This window comes from Capronia epimyces (genome assembly GCF_000585565.1).
Source record: "Capronia epimyces CBS 606.96 chromosome Unknown aczIQ-supercont1.1, whole genome shotgun sequence".
Taxonomy (NCBI): domain Eukaryota; kingdom Fungi; phylum Ascomycota; class Eurotiomycetes; order Chaetothyriales; family Herpotrichiellaceae; genus Capronia; species Capronia epimyces.
Window position 1 is genome coordinate 1,169,561 of NW_006912904.1, and position 15,020 is coordinate 1,184,580.

The following is a 15,020-nucleotide window of genomic DNA, read 5'->3' on the forward strand; positions in this document are numbered from 1 at the left end:
AGTCTGGTCTCAATAGAGTCAACAAAGTCGCCTCATATCGTCTCATATCGTCTGCCTCAACTTCTTCCGGCTCTTGTAATTTCCATCTTCTCGTCCTCGTTTCTGGCCTCGGCCACCAATTCCGCCCCCGCCATGTGCTGCGGTTGCCGTACCGAGCATAGTCCTGTGCTTCTGCTCGATAGCCCTCCTAACCAGACGCATCTCTTCATCGGAATCCGCATCGTTGGAGAATTTCTTTTTATTTAAGCGGGAAGGAGTCCGGCGGTGCGTAGCGTGGTGATCTGAACCATCCGAATCCGACTCCGCATCGGGGTTTTCTGATCCTGAACTCAAGTCGCCATTGTCATCCTCATTCTTTTTCTGCACTGTCCCCGTCTTTCGCTTTTGTTTAAAAGATCCATACGTCTGTCTACCGACGGGTTGATTGGTCCATATATCTTCGTCCTCGGGACCGTCTTCACTGTCATCATTAGGATTCTGCTCTTCTTCATGGAGAGACGAGAATCTAGACCCATTCACCCCACTGGCTTGTGGTTTGGCTAGAGAATGGGAACTGGAACTCGGCCCGTTAGAGAACGGGATCTTCAAATCTAGGACCCATTCTGTATCTGCTCCGTCTCCGCGACTGAATGTGCTTATCCCTTCTCTTGGGAGTGTGAGACTGGTGGACTGTGTTTCAGCTGTGAGAGTCGGTGTACCGGAGCCTCTAGAGGGTGTTGCGGGGTTCGATGCTGAAGGAGAAGAGGCCGTGTTTTCAATACGCCGGCGCTTCGCAAATGGTTCGCTTGACGGTGTCTGCGTTGTTGCAGCGGTAGGAGTAGATGTGGGCGAAGCAGCAGCAGCTCTTTTCATGAACTACACCAGGCGATATTAGCTTGATAGATAGCTGGTAAGATGCGAGAGGAGAAGTGGTTTCGTCGTCAAAGAGGACTGGTTTGGATTGGTTCACCTTCATGTTCAGCAATCGCGATGACATTTGCTTTGCTGGCTGCTGAGGCCTGGCACTAGGCGTGCTGAGACTCGCCATGTTTGCGTTCTGCTTTGCTCAGTCGTACCGTTCAACCAGAAATCGGTGTAAGAGAGAGGTTTAGCAGGGTTGTTGAACAAAGTATGGTGTGGGAGAAATGCTCAGTTCTGTCATCTAACCACAATATGGCATGGCATAGAAGTGATGTCTGTAGAGGCCGAGTAAAATGTCAAGTTACTCTCATCACTCTCTCTTGGATCATCAATTTTATTCCCAGCGACACAAAAGTCCCGCTCACTTTCCACGCACGCAGGCGCAGCGAACCGAACGAACCGAGCCGGGATAACGGGTGTCTAGATGGACAAGCGGCCACAATCAAGTCAGTCCCAAGCCAGCCGTCTGTTGCCTGAGATCAGATCTCAATCCAGAAGAAGGCAGATGCACTGTGGGCCGATCGGATCTGTCGACAGCGGTTGCGGTTGCGGTGGTCGTTAGTGACTGGGGGGAAAGGGAAAATGTTGTTGCGCATAGAAGAACAAAGCGCAGGCGGTGGAAGTGACAGTGGGTGGAATCAGGCACATCATGTCGTGCGCCAGTCGTCGAGAAAAAAGCCCCTGGATAATCGTTTTCCCGAGCATGTCTTTAGGCGTGTCAATCTCTCGTCTTTCCCTGTCCTGAGGCTGCGCTACTACTAGATGACCACTTACTATTCCGAAAACTCTGATGAGATGATGGAAGGGGCCCCAGCCTTTACGATGGCAAAAGGAAAGGCTGAATCGATATCAGTCATGATATCCACAGAAAATGGCGCGATTGACAGGTAGGCCGTGTCCAGATCGTCCTTTCATCTTGATACATAGGTACATATGCAAGAGGTGAGTGCCTGGCGCAATCTCCATCTTCAACCTCAATTTCCCACTCCTCGCTTTGACGCGACACACGACACACACACAACGTCCTCCATCACAGACGACAGACGAGACACGACACGACACTACACTATAGTTTATCTTGCTCCACACAGATTCACCCCGCTCGATTCACTCCATGGACACACCTCAATCCATCCCAGACAAGGATGTCACCGTGACCGATCTGCCAACTTCGACAATCCCTTGGTCCACGAGGACGATGGCTCGGTTCACGGCTGAGATCGATCCGCGCTGGGCCGACACCATTCTCGTGGCCTGTTTCTTCGTCTCGGGCATTGTAGACAGCGTCGTCTTCAGCACTTATACTTGCTTCGTCAGCATGCAGACCGGTAAGTACCGCACCAGAACGTGAAGCGCTTCCGAATACATCAGGCACTGTCATGGAGACCTCTGGCCAGCTAGAACCGAGACTGATTGAATTGACGCCCAGGAAACACTATCTTCGCCGGTCTGGGAGTCAGCGATCTGCCTTCCGATGTTCCAAAGCACACCTGGGTCAAATCTCTAGTAGCCATCTTGGCCTTCTGTCTGGGCGCATTTTTCTTTTCTCGATATCATCGCTACCTTGGTGCACTAAAAAGATGGGTTGTACTGTCCTCATTCCTGATTCAGACCATGTTTATGGTCATCACTTGCATCTTGATCTCCACGGGTGTGGTGCCAAAGACGAAGAAGCTCACCATCGGGCAGACTGGCAGAGGCAGCTTTGCCTGGGTCGAATTGTGTCCCATCGCCTTGTTGGCATTCCAGAGTGCCGGGCAGATCGTGGCCAGTCGCATCTTGAAATACAATTCCATGCCCACCGTGGTATTGACCAGCTTATATTGTGACCTGATGAGTGATCCCCATCTGCTCACGGCGGGACTATTTGAGGATCCCGACCGAAACAGACGCGCCGTGAGTGCAGTGGCTCTTTTCATTGGTGCAACGATAGGCGGCGCCCTGATCAAGACGGATGTCGGCTTTGGGGGAGCGTTGTGGATAGCAACAGGCGTGAAGGGATTAATAGTGTTGGCATGGTTGTTGTGGAGGCAAAAGAAACCGCAAGGACAATAAAGAGATAGTGTCTGAATAGATTCAATTCAACCGGCAGCAGCGGCGCCATCATCGTTTCTCGCCTTGGATGGTTGCTACCACTTTTCTCGAGTGCTTTGATGCCCGAAATTCCAGATACCAAATTCCTTGCCAGGTGCCCGTGTTCAACGCGCCGTCACTGATGGGAATTGTGATACTTGCACCAATCAACGCCGATTTGATGTGTGCCTGGATGACTCGTCAGCGGATATGTTTCGACAGATTGGGATGCTTTGACAACTTTAGACATTCAAATTGGGAAGATTCGAAGACTCCAGACTCCTCAACAACTCGGGACTTTTCTACAACTCCAGACTTCAACTTACCGGCATATCATCCAAACCCTCGGCAGAATGTCTGTAAAGGTTTCCCTTCCGATCTTCTGGGGCGATGCGATCCAACGCATCACTCATATCTTCTCGGACATCACTATCCCAATTCTCATTCAACGACAGCGCGCACGACGTATGTTGGATGAAGAGGTTGAGCAGGCCGACCTTGTACTCTTTCAATTCCGGTAACGAGGAAACGACATGGTCGGTGATGAGGTAGGAGCCTCGAGACTTGGCCGGCAGAGTGAAGCTCTTCTGAAACCACGAGGAAGTAGACATGTTTCCGGCGGTCCAGCAGGAGCAGTGCAGGCTCGAGAGGGTGGCGAGGGAGATACACCCGGTGGGACAATCGATGAGGGGAGAAGGGTTGGTTGTCGATGTCGATGTCGATGTCGATTTCGCCGGAAAGATTACCCTGAAAGGCAGCGAGAGGAGGAATTGGGGCGCTCCAGGAAAGAAGGCGATGAGGAGAATAAAGACGCAGAAGACGGTGAAGTGTTGGGATTGAGTGATGCTGGTCGTAGGCATTTAATGGAAAATAATGTCGAGTGCAGTGGGTGAGTTGCGAGAAGACGCTTTCGAGAAACATCACCATCTGGGCTACGTCATTCTCACCCAACCCACAGTACTCGCCATATGCACAGCAGCCTTGCACTTCGAGTTGTGAGATGCTACCGTTACGGAGTTCTGTGGGCAATTATGGAAAGGCCTCTGATTAGTAGTCAATGTTGGGAGAGTAGTCTTGCATGCGCATCGGGGTTTTACAACTGATGTTGCTGGATACTATTCCTGGTGATCTGCCTATTCCTTCTCGTCTTGCGAGCGGCATCTTTGATCTCTCCAACAGGAATATTCAACCTTGTTTCCAACCAGTCGTGATATAGCCTCCTAGGCAAAGTATATACTACAAGGTTTGGACTGGTACTGTTGGTGCTGGTGTCACGGACTGCTGCAAATGCTACAGTTCACTCATTCAGTGGGCGGTCAGGCTGCGGGTGTGGTATCTTCTAAGAGAATCATTCACCAGTCTTGCTGTGTCTAGCTGCAGGACGCAGCAATTGCAATTCAATATCATGGATTATGCTCCCTTGCGTAGTTTAATCCACGGTGTACGGCCACAGCGCGAGGAACAACAACTCCTCCTGGACGAGACCGGCCGTCAGCCCCGCTGAACTGAATCGAAACCGGAATATGTACATTCAATATCTTTTGGGTCCGTCATCTCTGCTGCAACGGTTGATTGTCAACAGCCTCTGCCTCGTGCTCGCCCTTCAAGTGTGCATAATGACCCTGCACTTCACCCTTCATAGTAGGCGTGGTTGGCAGGTTGACCTCCGCAGCATCGCCTTTCGGTGCAAGAGGATACGAGGTCGACGGTAACGATTCGAGATGCTTCTTGTGCTCCTTTTTGGCCTGGAAAACTAAGGTCAGCTTCCTCTGAACGACACCTGTCGAGATCGAGGTCGAGGCCGTCTTACATATGGGAGCCCGCAGTATGTGCACCAACAAATCTCCGGCTTGTCCACGTTGATGAAGATCCTGGGATGGCCCAGCGGACCTCCACCACCATCGCAGGCAACGCTCCTCCCGTCGACCCATCGCACAGGTTGCTTGTGGATCAGATCAATCGCGGCGTACGGTTGCGGCTGTATTGCTGTCTTAGTACCGACTTCCCATCAACTCATCAAACGGAGGGCGCACCTGAAGTTCGAAGATAGTCTGTTCGAATCTGGGTCCTGTCATTGCAAGCTCCCTGGGCTGCTGGCTTCTTGACCATGGCTTTGCTCTGTTGGGGGCCTGCAGTTGTCTCTGTTGTTCCGCGGCTTCGGCCAGCTCTTGTAGTGGCGCGTCCTGGCTGCCCACTGCATCGACCGGTGTCTCATTCGTCTTGGAGACATTGGGAGTCAGCTTTCGTGGCGTGGGGTCATTGGCTTGCTCGAAGTTCTCGCCGGTTCCGGGGCCTTGTCGCAGGAGATGGGTGGAGGCGGATAGAGACCTCGAGGATGTTCGGAGCGCATATGCGGCAACCCTAGGGACCCGCGTCCGCACGGAAGACACTAGGGAGGCCATGGCGGGTGACTTGTGGTTGCTGGTTACTACGAGGTATTGGGAAATGTTGATGTTCGAGATGAGGTCCTGAAGCTCAGGCACGTCGGCCAATCGGGGAGGCTGAATTGAAATGTGAGAGAAGATCACGTGGTTTTAATACGGTGGAGCATACACTACGCTCCTGCATCTGTACAGCCTTGGGATCCGGATCTATGTCCGGAGTCCGGAGTACTTCGTATCAAACTTGGGTACCCAACGGAAAGCTCGAGATGACCCAGTTCTCTATACCGATGATGTTCTCTGGTCATACAAGCTCGATCCACGTTTCCTCAATCTCGCAGCCTGGCCGGGCAAGCATTTCTACTGCCTCTCCATGCATGAGATCTCTGATATAGCACTCTCCAATCAGTTCAAAAGCTGTCCCCTTCGGCCTGATGATGAATGGCACATCGCCCCCGTACAGGACGCAAACAAGGTCGTTTACAACCAAGGCCTCTGGTCCTACTCCGATCAAACCAGACCCTGTTGTGAACCGGGCACGTCTTACACAGGTCGTCGCCGTGGCGTCCAAGAAACGGTCGGCATTGCCACCCCGAGAAAGCTCCTCCAGCACTTCTAAGGTCACAATATCCGAAGATGACGTTGATGCTGAACCAATGCTAAGGTCGCCGGGTTTGATCCATCTGGGTGCCAATTCTTTGTCTGAATCGTCCGAACGGATGGTCTCCCAGTCGTTGCTGCTGTCTGCATATGATGATCCAAATGCCGTCATCTTGAGTGACCAGACAAGCCCTTCTTTCAGGAGGCACTTGGCAAAGTCCGCCAGGTGGATAGATAAATCCTGTACCGGGAGTCCGTACCAGTTTTTGCCGCCGGTAATGGTCATTGCAATACCTTCTATCTTCCTCTTCGTCAAGGAAGCCTCCTTTAGAATAGTTTCCAAACTCTCTACCACCCTATGGCGGCCCCAGAACTCGCTCGGGCGTTCACCTCGCCAGAAATCTCTGAAATTGGACCGCTCAAATGCTGAAATTCGATCCAATATTACTCCGCGAAGCGTGAGCTTAGTACTTTCAGCGCAGGATCGGACCTTCACAGGTTCTCGCGCCGAAGCGGCAAAGCTTGGATGCGGACTCAACAGGGCCAGAGTTTGGGCAAACACGACGTGCCATTGGGGTACCCACGATGGTGCGTTTTCGTCAAAATCTTGTTCTCGCGGCTGGTAGTAGTGGTCCCAGAAGCTGGTGTAATGTCGTTGAACGCTCGACAAGAGATTGAGAGACAGAGAATGACGGATGATCTCCTGAGCCAGCTCAATGTAGACCTCGGTGCTGGACTTGTTGTAGTCTGGAACAATATTTTTCGAAGCATTGTCGGTCATTGGTATGCCCAGGAGTCCGTATACTCGATCCCGATCGTCCTGACAGTCGAATTGCCGCGTCAGGCTGAGCAGCTGGGAAAGCGAGAAGCGCAAGGGAGTGAAATAGCGTTGAGACTCGGAGACCCGGTACATGAAGTATGCATTCAGCACACCGGTAGGCACGGCTCTGCTCTCGGCTTCATGTGCGCTCAGTGCGCTCGTTTCCCTTCTTAACCTCCCATAGTTTGTCCGGAGAATAGCTGCTGCCAGCCCGACCCACTCCCAAGCTATCTCGCAATCGCCCCAGGCCACCAGAGCTGAGCGAGCCACAGCGGCTTCTTGAATGACCCAGAGTCGATGGAACCAACGGCATCTGAACAGCGTCAGAACATCGCACCACTCAGACCAACTGGCTCGAAGAGGCTTGTCTATCTCGCTGTCAGACCTTTGGGTGGGTAGCTGCGGCGTACATTTTGCGATTGGAACTTGGTCCACGAGGCCAGCCAGCTTTCTCCAGGCATTGACAATACGGCATACGTCTGAGAATGCTCGGTGAGGTAGCCTAACTGTCGAGGGGGGCATGTTGTCTCCATTGTCGTTTGCTCCATTTTCCCCGAGCCAGATGTACACACGGTATGCAGACTTGAAGATCGAATTCATCAACGTGACCTGGTGGCTTCTCTCGACAAGGTCGGCCTGGTTGATACTGAGCGCATCGGCCCAGACCATCCTGGAGGCGGACTTCCTGCGCATCTTCTTCAGAGCACTGTAGAGGTTATGCCTGACCACTGTTCCAAACCCGTTACATATGATCAAATGAGTTCTGACTGTGTCCGAATACTCTGGAGTGCCACAATCCCAGGAGTACGAGAGAGCTTCAAATGTATCTTTTGCTTCTGCCAATGCTACCACATGTAACCGGCACTCGATCTGCTCGCAGTCACCTGGGACAATTTCGAGCAGTCTTATATGCTCATCTGAAGGTAGCGCTTGGTACAAGCCGATTGTCGCATCATTTCCTCCCATGCTTCTCTCTTGAAGAATCCCAGAAGAGTGGAGATAGGATGGTATCAATGGTAGCGATGCATCGCTGACATCTGGTCCTGGCTCTCGAACTGCCAGATTGGGTCTATTTGGCAGTAGATCCGGGAACGAGTCGCCGTCAGCAGTCAGTGCCGAGAGGTCACGGTCAACAAGATCTTGACCTTGCCCATAGAAATAGTAGTTCTCAACTGGAGGTTATCTTAGCAGGCCTGGAGAGCTTATGATGAGTGGGCCTGGTCGTACCGTTTCCCATGTACGTGATAAGCTGCTCTACAGGTTGCTCCTCCCAGCGACGGTCGGGGCCAATCCAAAAGTCATCATCATCGATGTCACCCGGCCCATCTGGGGGCGCATGTTCAAATTTCTGTGCTTCTTCGTATTCTCGGTCCCGGAGCTTGCTGCCACAGTTGCTCATCATCGTGCAAGGGCTCTGAGAGCCAGTGGTAGTGAGAGAAGGGGCTCCTACCAGGAAAGGCAAGATCGTAGGTTAGGATACTCGGTAGTCGACACCAAGATCTTCAAGATTTTCCGGCTTCATCGGTAGAGTAGTTGTGAATGTTTGTAGAGGCCGGACTCAGCCTTCCCCGCCTCGCAGTATGCCTTGTCCGACGAGACCCCTGTAACATTTACACAGCCACCGTTTTGGCCCCAGACTTACCGCATACAAATTACCTTGAGCAGGATTTTCGAAATCCAAGTTGAAATTTGAAGGCCGTTGCATGTTCATATTCGGCACATGGGCACCAATCATGAGAGCCAAGCAGCGCAGAGAGCAGAGAACAGACAAGAAATGGTCCTACGCCGAGGAATTTAATGCTTGGCCGTATGGATTCGTTGAAACACTGTCCGTAACAGGGTCTCCTTTCCCTTCGCAACTTCCATACTTATCGGACGTTCGATAGCGGGCGATGATGATTGCAACCATGGAATCTGCAGCTCAGAAATGTGATATGAGTCACTCATTCTGGAGAGATTCGTTGAAAGGTAGAAGGGGAGTTTGTCGCAGTCGTGGAAACTTCCGTTTCATCGCCTAAGGGGCTGTGTTTTCGTTCGTTTGTTCGCGTGCTGTCATTCTGATCGGCCATCGGTACACAGTCGACTTTCAAGCACATGCATGGGTACTCTGTGCCGAACCAGTCACAAAAAGCGACGATTCTCAGCCGCGGAAACCTTCATCCTGCGCCAGAATGGTGGTGGCAGGGCACGCCAATGGGACAACCCTAACTCTCCATAGGTTGAGGGAGTAGGCAAGTGTCCTCCGGTTCTGGAGGCGTACTCGATTAATTGACCGGCTGTGCGCCCTCAATCGCGAGTAGTGCACAGGCTTAAGCTTGAGGTCAGACATCTCTTCGTGGCCGCTGAGCTCATAACCTTCGAAATCTGGACGGGATGACTATAGGTGATGAGTGAAAACCATTCAACCGTGGGGGTAAGCGCATTTAGGATATTGGAAGAGAACCTGACCATCCCGATCTAAGCGGGGCGCTACCTCAAGCCACAGCACCCATGAACGATACATTATTGAAACTCAGCCATGCTCTCAGACGCATCGGGCGAACGATTTCAATCTTAGACAACTTGATGCTATAGGGTTAGGGTTAGGGTTATGGAGTGTGTTGCTCTTGCTTACCTAAACCTGTATCTAACGCTGAACTTAGGGCGGCGTCACCCCCGTCCCAAAGGATAGTTGACCACACTTGGCATTAGAGAGCAGGCACGCGGCTACCGCGTAACACTCACAGTGGCAGTGGTAGAGCGATCGAAGCATCTCCAACCTCTCTCGCCATAATAATAGGTAGTTCTCACCAACACAAACACCACCCATCACAGCGGCCGACCGAGGATATCTCTTGCATCGTCCTTAATTGTGTGGCACTGAGTGGTTTCAATCATGGCTTCAGGTTACGACCGTGCACTATCAGGCAAGTTAACCCAGACACCGCAGTCTTCTCCAACCATAGCTAACTCGGCGCAGTCTTCAGGTACTACACATACACGGCCAACAGGCGGACCCTGTTCAAGTTACTCTGACTAACAATTACGCATGACAGTCCTGACGGCCACGTCTTTCAAGTCGAATATGCTCTCGAAGCAGTCAAACGAGGGACTTGTGCGGTCGGCGTCAAGGGGAAGGACATTGTAGTGTTGGGATGTGAAAAGAAATCGGCCATGAAGCTCCAAGACACGCGAATCACACCGTCCAAAATCGGCCTGGTCGACCGTCACGTATGCCTTGCCTTTGCCGGCCTCAACGCCGATGCTCGCATATTGGTCGACAAGGCCAGGGTGGAGGCTCAGTCGCATCGACTCACGGTGGAGGATCCCGTCACAATTGAATACATCACCAAATATATCGCCGGCGTGCAGCAAAGATATACCCAAAGTGGCGGCGTGAGACCGTTCGGTATCAGCACTCTCATCATTGGATTCGACAAGGGCAGCCAGGAGCCGAAGCTGTATCAGACAGAGCCTTCGGGCATCTACTCTGCATGGTAGGACCTTCTACTTTCTACTGGGTTACAGGGGGCGCGTGGTTGTGGTCGAGACTGACTTGAACTAGGAAAGCAAACGCCATTGGAAGATCTAGCAAGACGGTGCGAGAGTTCCTCGAACGCCACCACAAGGATGACATGGATCGGGAAACCACCATTTCCTTGACGGTCAAATCACTTTTGGAGGTGGTGCAAACGGGGGCCAAGAACATCGAGATTGCCATCATGGCGCCGGGAAAGGCGATTGAAATGCTCCCGGCCGAGCAAATCGAGCAATACGTCAAAACTATCGAGGCCGAAAAGCAGGAAGAACAAGCCAGGAAGAAGCCAGGAAGAGGGGGCGCCTCGGGTACAGCATCACTGCCGACGCGACCACTAGCTGAAGGCGAGGGCGAAGGTAGTGGAGATATCTGAGCATTCGACACCCTTTAACTTGTCGTCTGCATTAGCATTAGCGACCGGAGTTTAGGTGGTGAATAAATCGACATGGGGACTCCATTCAGTTCTGTTCCATGATTTTTATTTTTGTTATTGGTCGTACTCGCACACAGATTACATTGCGTAGTTTGGTGGGTTGAAACCCCACGCCACGCCCGACAGCAACAGCGACAGCGCGTCATCAATTGATTGAATAGAACAATGTGGGCGCTCAGACCCGTCCAGTAGAAGAACACCGACTGTGTGTGTGTGTGTGTGTGTGTGTGTGTGTGTGTGTGTGTGTGTGTGTGTGTGTGTGTTTGTGTGTGTCTCGTGGTCGGGTTACCAGGGTCTCGTCGACACAACTCAACCTCGGTAGACTCGGTTTTGGCCTCAGGGTGATCTTATCTCCATTCAATTCAACCCAGCTTGCCCGTCCAGTCCTTGATGTCGAATATCGACTGCTTCTCGGGCTGTGCGACGCGGTCATCCTTGAGCATTCTGCATGCACACGCAGCGCTTGATTAGTAGGTGTTTCGGTACTTGGTTCTTGGTTCTTGGTTCTTGGTTCTTGGTTCTTGTTGGGTTTCTTGGTCTTGGTCTTGGTCTTGGTCTCGCATTCGCTCTCGCTTCGTGTTTGTGGGATTGGGATTGGGATTGGGGGTTTATAAACGGGATGGTATGGTATGGTATAGTAGGCAGCCAGCCAGCCAGCTTAGCTTAAGGTAGGTAGGTAGCTTACCGGGCATCCACGCGGACATCATCGCTCTCCACCTTCAAGGCGGCCTTGGGCGTTGCGGCCTCGATGACGAAGTGATTGTCGCAGTTGGGGCAGTACTCGTCACTGGATGGTAGTCAATCATCAGTATTCAGTATAGTATTCATGGCATGTATTCAATACAATGTATTGGTCAAGTCAAGAAAGTTAATCAATTAGTTAGACGGGTATCTCTCCAAGACCTTAGTCGATCGAGGAGAGATCCCGAGAGTCTTGGATAGATAGGGTGAGTGAGAGAAAGAGAGGGAGAGGGGGAGAGAGACGGAGAGGGAGAGAGGGGGGAGAAGGGGGCGTAGTAGATTTCGTGATCTCTAACTTGGGGGATAGTATCGGAGGAAAAGAGTAGTCACAAGATTCTCGATAGCGAAGGGAAAGGAGGGAAGGGAAGGGAGGGAAGGAAAAGGATTGATAGTCTCAAACAACACGGCAATCTGGTGCCTCATGCTCACCTCTCGTCCCAATCCTTCGTGTTCTTCCGGAATGCCTTTCTGCACTTTTTGCAGATGAACGTCTGCGCCAGCCGCGGCTTGTCAGCAAGGTAGCCAAAGCGTCAAATATCAAACATCAAACATCAGAATTCAAATGTCAAACTTCAAACTTCAACATGGTTGCTTGAACCCTCGCCCTCGCCTTGGCCCTCTCATAGATGTCTGGCTGCTGGGACTTTGGTTCTGCAGGTCCATATCCATATCCATACCCATAACCATGTCCAAGTCCATGGCTGGGTTGGGCTGGGTTTGGTTTCGGGTTCGGGTTCATCTCAGCTTCTGGGTTGGGTTGGGATGTGTTCGGGTACGGGCATCTCAGCCTCTACGTAGGGGTGGTCAGGCTTACCATGTCGAAACTCTGCATGAGAGGATGATCTTCCTGCTCGGCATGACACTCTGCACAGTCGAACCATTTCCGACCTGTTCAACGATGGTGATCCACGCAGTTAGCCAAGCGCAATAAATGTAAAGCATAGAATGTAGGACGAGAATCGAGACGCCAGAACCCTGAACCGTCGTGGGCGTGGCGTGGGCGTGGGTAGGAGTAGAGAGCCAGATAGCCAAAAAGCCAGAACCCTGAACCGTCGTGGGCGTGGACATAGGCTTGGCCACGGGTAGAAGTAGATAGGAATAGGGAGCCGAGTAGATAGGAATAGGGGCCCGAGTAGATAGGAGTAAGCAGCCAGATAACCAGAAACACAGGTAGACAGATAGGAGGCTAAAATCTTACAGCAGGGTGATCGTATCGACACTTGGGCATTCAGAATATGTTTACTGGTTCGATGGTTGGAAAGTCAGCATTCTCATTCTCATTCCGATTCGATTCCGATTCCCAATCCAGTTCCAATTCAAGTTCTGTGCTGAAGGGGGGCCGCTGAGCATTCAAGGCAGTGGGATAGGACAGGATAGAACAGGACAGGACAGGACAGGAAGGACAGGACAGGAAGGGGTACGTATAACTTACCACATGTTGGATCGGATCGGATTTGATTTGATTTGATGGGATTTAGTTCAGTGTTAGAACCACGGCGACGCCAAAATGATGGGGTCCGTGGTTTGTCTTGCCAGGCCACACCCTCTCTTCTCTTCACTGCACTGCACTGCGGTCCTTGCTCGTTCGTAGCTCAGACCGGGCGTTCAACGGATTTGATGCTGGAAAGAGACTCGAGGTCGGTGACAGACAATATCTTAGATATAGGCGAGGGACTCAGGGAGGATTTCTACGCGTCGAGAACCCTGGTGATATTGGTGGTAGTGTCCGTACCTCTGAGAGTACAGAGTAATTAATCTACTTCGTGCTTGGTCGTTCGTTCAAGTCAGGAGTTGTGGTTTTATATCGAGTGAGTCATGGAACCGATCACGTGTTTGTAAAATGACTCGTGTACGACAGTAGTCCCTGTACAGAGAGGTAGAGGTATTCAACGAAATTACGGAGTACATAAAATACCTAGATCGGATTCCTTCATTATGGTCATAACTATGGCTATTTGTATTTCTATTTCATTGATATTTCCCGTATATGGCTGTAGGCTAGGCGGTTCTGTGGCCAACCAAGTCTCTGCTAGAAACTCATGTCGAAACTCGGCCGTCTCTCCGAATCGCGCGCCCTCGCTCTGACTATCGTTCTGGCCGACGACCCGGTCGCGCGGGAGCTCCGGTTCGTGGCTGTACGGTGAAGGGACGACATGGTCCGTGTGACTCCCAGAGAACCCCCGTCCGTCTGATCTTCAGCCTCATCGTCCACGTCATCGTCCCTGTCTCCGGATTCGTCGTCGTCGCGGTCACTGTCTTCACTGTCCTCGTCTTCAGCCTCGTCAACATAAACGAGACCTTCTTCCTCGATAGGCGCAAACAGGCCGCCCGGGGTTTGTCTGTCGACGTCTTCTTGTCTCTGAAGCCCCGGCAGACGGATGGGCCATACAAGACAGATGGCCAGCAAAGTGAAGACAATGCCCGCGCTGAAGGTCAGACGCAGACTCCGCGCGTAGGCATCGATCACCTGTCCCTTATGCAAGGGGTCTAAGGTCGAGATGGACCGAACCGACTCGCGCACTGTGCGGATGATTTCTTCCTTGGTCGCCTCGTCCGCGGCCGTGACGGTGCGGTGGAGGTAGACGAGCAGTGCGTTCTGCAGGATCCAGCTGCTGATGGCGACGCCCATGATGGAACCCATGTTGCGTAACAGACCTAGCGACGTCGTCACCACGGCCTGCTCATCCTGGGCATGCAGCGCGAGAACGGCAATGATGGTGGCCGGGAAGAAGAAGCCTTGTCCAATGGAGCAAAACGGAATGAGAAGGGGAACCGACCACATGGGCGTGTCGGCCCTGAGGCATGCCACCAGAATGGAGCCGGCGAGCATGAAAAACGTCCCCACCGTCATGGGCGGCTTCATTCGGCGCGTGGCGGTGATGTAAAAGCCCACCAGGACCGCCGTGACGCTGACACCGATCAGAGGCGAGACCAAAAACAGACCGGATGCGGTGGGCGACGTTTGCCGGACCGCCTGCAGGTACAGCGGAACATTGAAGAGAATGGTATTGGAGGCGATGGCGCCAAAGAAGTTGGACCACATGAGGTTCCCCGTGGGGACAGTCATGACGAGCTTCAATGGGAGGATGGGCAATGGGGCTTTTCGTTCGACGAGAAACAAAGAGACCGCTGCGACGGCGGACAGAACCAAGCTGCTCACCACTAGGGGGTGGCCCCAGGTAAAGACGTTGCCGCCGAGGTTGACCCCGAGGATTATGCAGGCGACTGTCACGGACAGGGCGATGGCTCCGAGAGTGTCGAAGTTTTGGAATGCCTGCCGGATGGTCTTGCCCTGAGTTCGGGAGAGATTAGGTCCCAGGTCGTCCGGACATGACCAGAAGGCGAGCAAGCCGAAGATAAAGATAAATGGAAGCTGCAAGTAGAAGGCTGCACGCCAGCCAAAGTGATCGCAGAGAAACCCGCCCAATGCTGCACCGAGTCCGTTTCCCACACCGTACGCCTAGATTAAAGGTCTATGTTTAGTGATGGGAGAATAGCGGGGACGGTGATGTCGACCTGGACAAAAAGAACAGCGGCGCAATGGGAGTGCGTGGG

The 15,020-nt window shown here is 52.4% G+C and overlaps 8 protein-coding genes across 8 annotated transcripts in view; 2 read left to right on the forward strand and 6 right to left on the reverse strand.

The window, feature by feature from the left end:
• Window positions 1–42: 42 nt before the first annotated feature.
• Window positions 43–1,027, reverse strand: A1O3_00448 (uncharacterized protein; the record flags this gene model as incomplete). Its single annotated transcript, XM_007730598.1, has 2 exons — window positions 43–855; window positions 950–1,027. The coding sequence occupies 2 exons, from the start codon at window positions 1,025–1,027 to the stop codon at window positions 43–45; spliced, it is 891 nt and encodes a 296-aa protein (XP_007728788.1).
• Window positions 1,028–2,014: 987 nt separating this feature from the next.
• A1O3_00449 (uncharacterized protein) lies at window positions 2,015–2,955 on the forward strand (the record flags this gene model as incomplete). The annotated part of the gene is made up of 2 exons (XM_007730599.1): window positions 2,015–2,228; window positions 2,330–2,955. 2 exons carry the CDS (start codon window positions 2,015–2,017, stop codon window positions 2,953–2,955), a joined length of 840 nt encoding a protein of 279 aa, XP_007728789.1.
• A 48-nt stretch (window positions 2,956–3,003) lies between these two features.
• Window positions 3,004–3,584, reverse strand: A1O3_00450 (RalA-binding protein 1; the record flags this gene model as incomplete). Its single annotated transcript, XM_007730600.1, has 2 exons — window positions 3,004–3,162; window positions 3,300–3,584. The coding sequence occupies 2 exons, from the start codon at window positions 3,582–3,584 to the stop codon at window positions 3,004–3,006; spliced, it is 444 nt and encodes a 147-aa protein (XP_007728790.1).
• Window positions 3,585–4,523: 939 nt separating this feature from the next.
• On the reverse strand, window positions 4,524–5,375 carry A1O3_00451 (NADH dehydrogenase (ubiquinone) Fe-S protein 6; the record flags this gene model as incomplete). The annotated part of the gene is made up of 3 exons (XM_007730601.1): window positions 4,524–4,718; window positions 4,784–4,951; window positions 5,007–5,375. 3 exons carry the CDS (start codon window positions 5,373–5,375, stop codon window positions 4,524–4,526), a joined length of 732 nt encoding a protein of 243 aa, XP_007728791.1.
• A 283-nt stretch (window positions 5,376–5,658) lies between these two features.
• On the reverse strand, window positions 5,659–8,176 carry A1O3_00452 (uncharacterized protein; the record flags this gene model as incomplete). The annotated part of the gene is made up of 2 exons (XM_007730602.1): window positions 5,659–7,946; window positions 8,002–8,176. 2 exons carry the CDS (start codon window positions 8,174–8,176, stop codon window positions 5,659–5,661), a joined length of 2,463 nt encoding a protein of 820 aa, XP_007728792.1.
• A 1,473-nt stretch (window positions 8,177–9,649) lies between these two features.
• On the forward strand, window positions 9,650–10,664 carry A1O3_00453 (proteasome component PRE6; the record flags this gene model as incomplete). Its single annotated transcript, XM_007730603.1, has 3 exons — window positions 9,650–9,684; window positions 9,810–10,250; window positions 10,319–10,664. 3 exons carry the CDS (start codon window positions 9,650–9,652, stop codon window positions 10,662–10,664), a joined length of 822 nt encoding a protein of 273 aa, XP_007728793.1.
• A 741-nt stretch (window positions 10,665–11,405) lies between these two features.
• Window positions 11,406–12,902, reverse strand: A1O3_00454 (uncharacterized protein; the record flags this gene model as incomplete). Its single annotated transcript, XM_007730604.1, has 6 exons — window positions 11,406–11,511; window positions 11,895–11,971; window positions 12,037–12,255; window positions 12,280–12,353; window positions 12,664–12,707; window positions 12,898–12,902. The coding sequence occupies 6 exons, from the start codon at window positions 12,900–12,902 to the stop codon at window positions 11,406–11,408; spliced, it is 525 nt and encodes a 174-aa protein (XP_007728794.1).
• Window positions 12,903–13,494: 592 nt separating this feature from the next.
• The window catches only part of A1O3_00455 (uncharacterized protein), a gene marked incomplete at both ends in the record, with an annotated part of 2,354 nt that continues 828 nt past the window's right edge, over window positions 13,495–15,020 (reverse strand). The window contains one exon of the mRNA XM_007730605.1: window positions 13,495–14,925. Coding sequence (XP_007728795.1) covers window positions 13,495–14,925 — 1,431 coding nt within the window. The remainder of the gene's footprint in view (window positions 14,926–15,020) is intronic.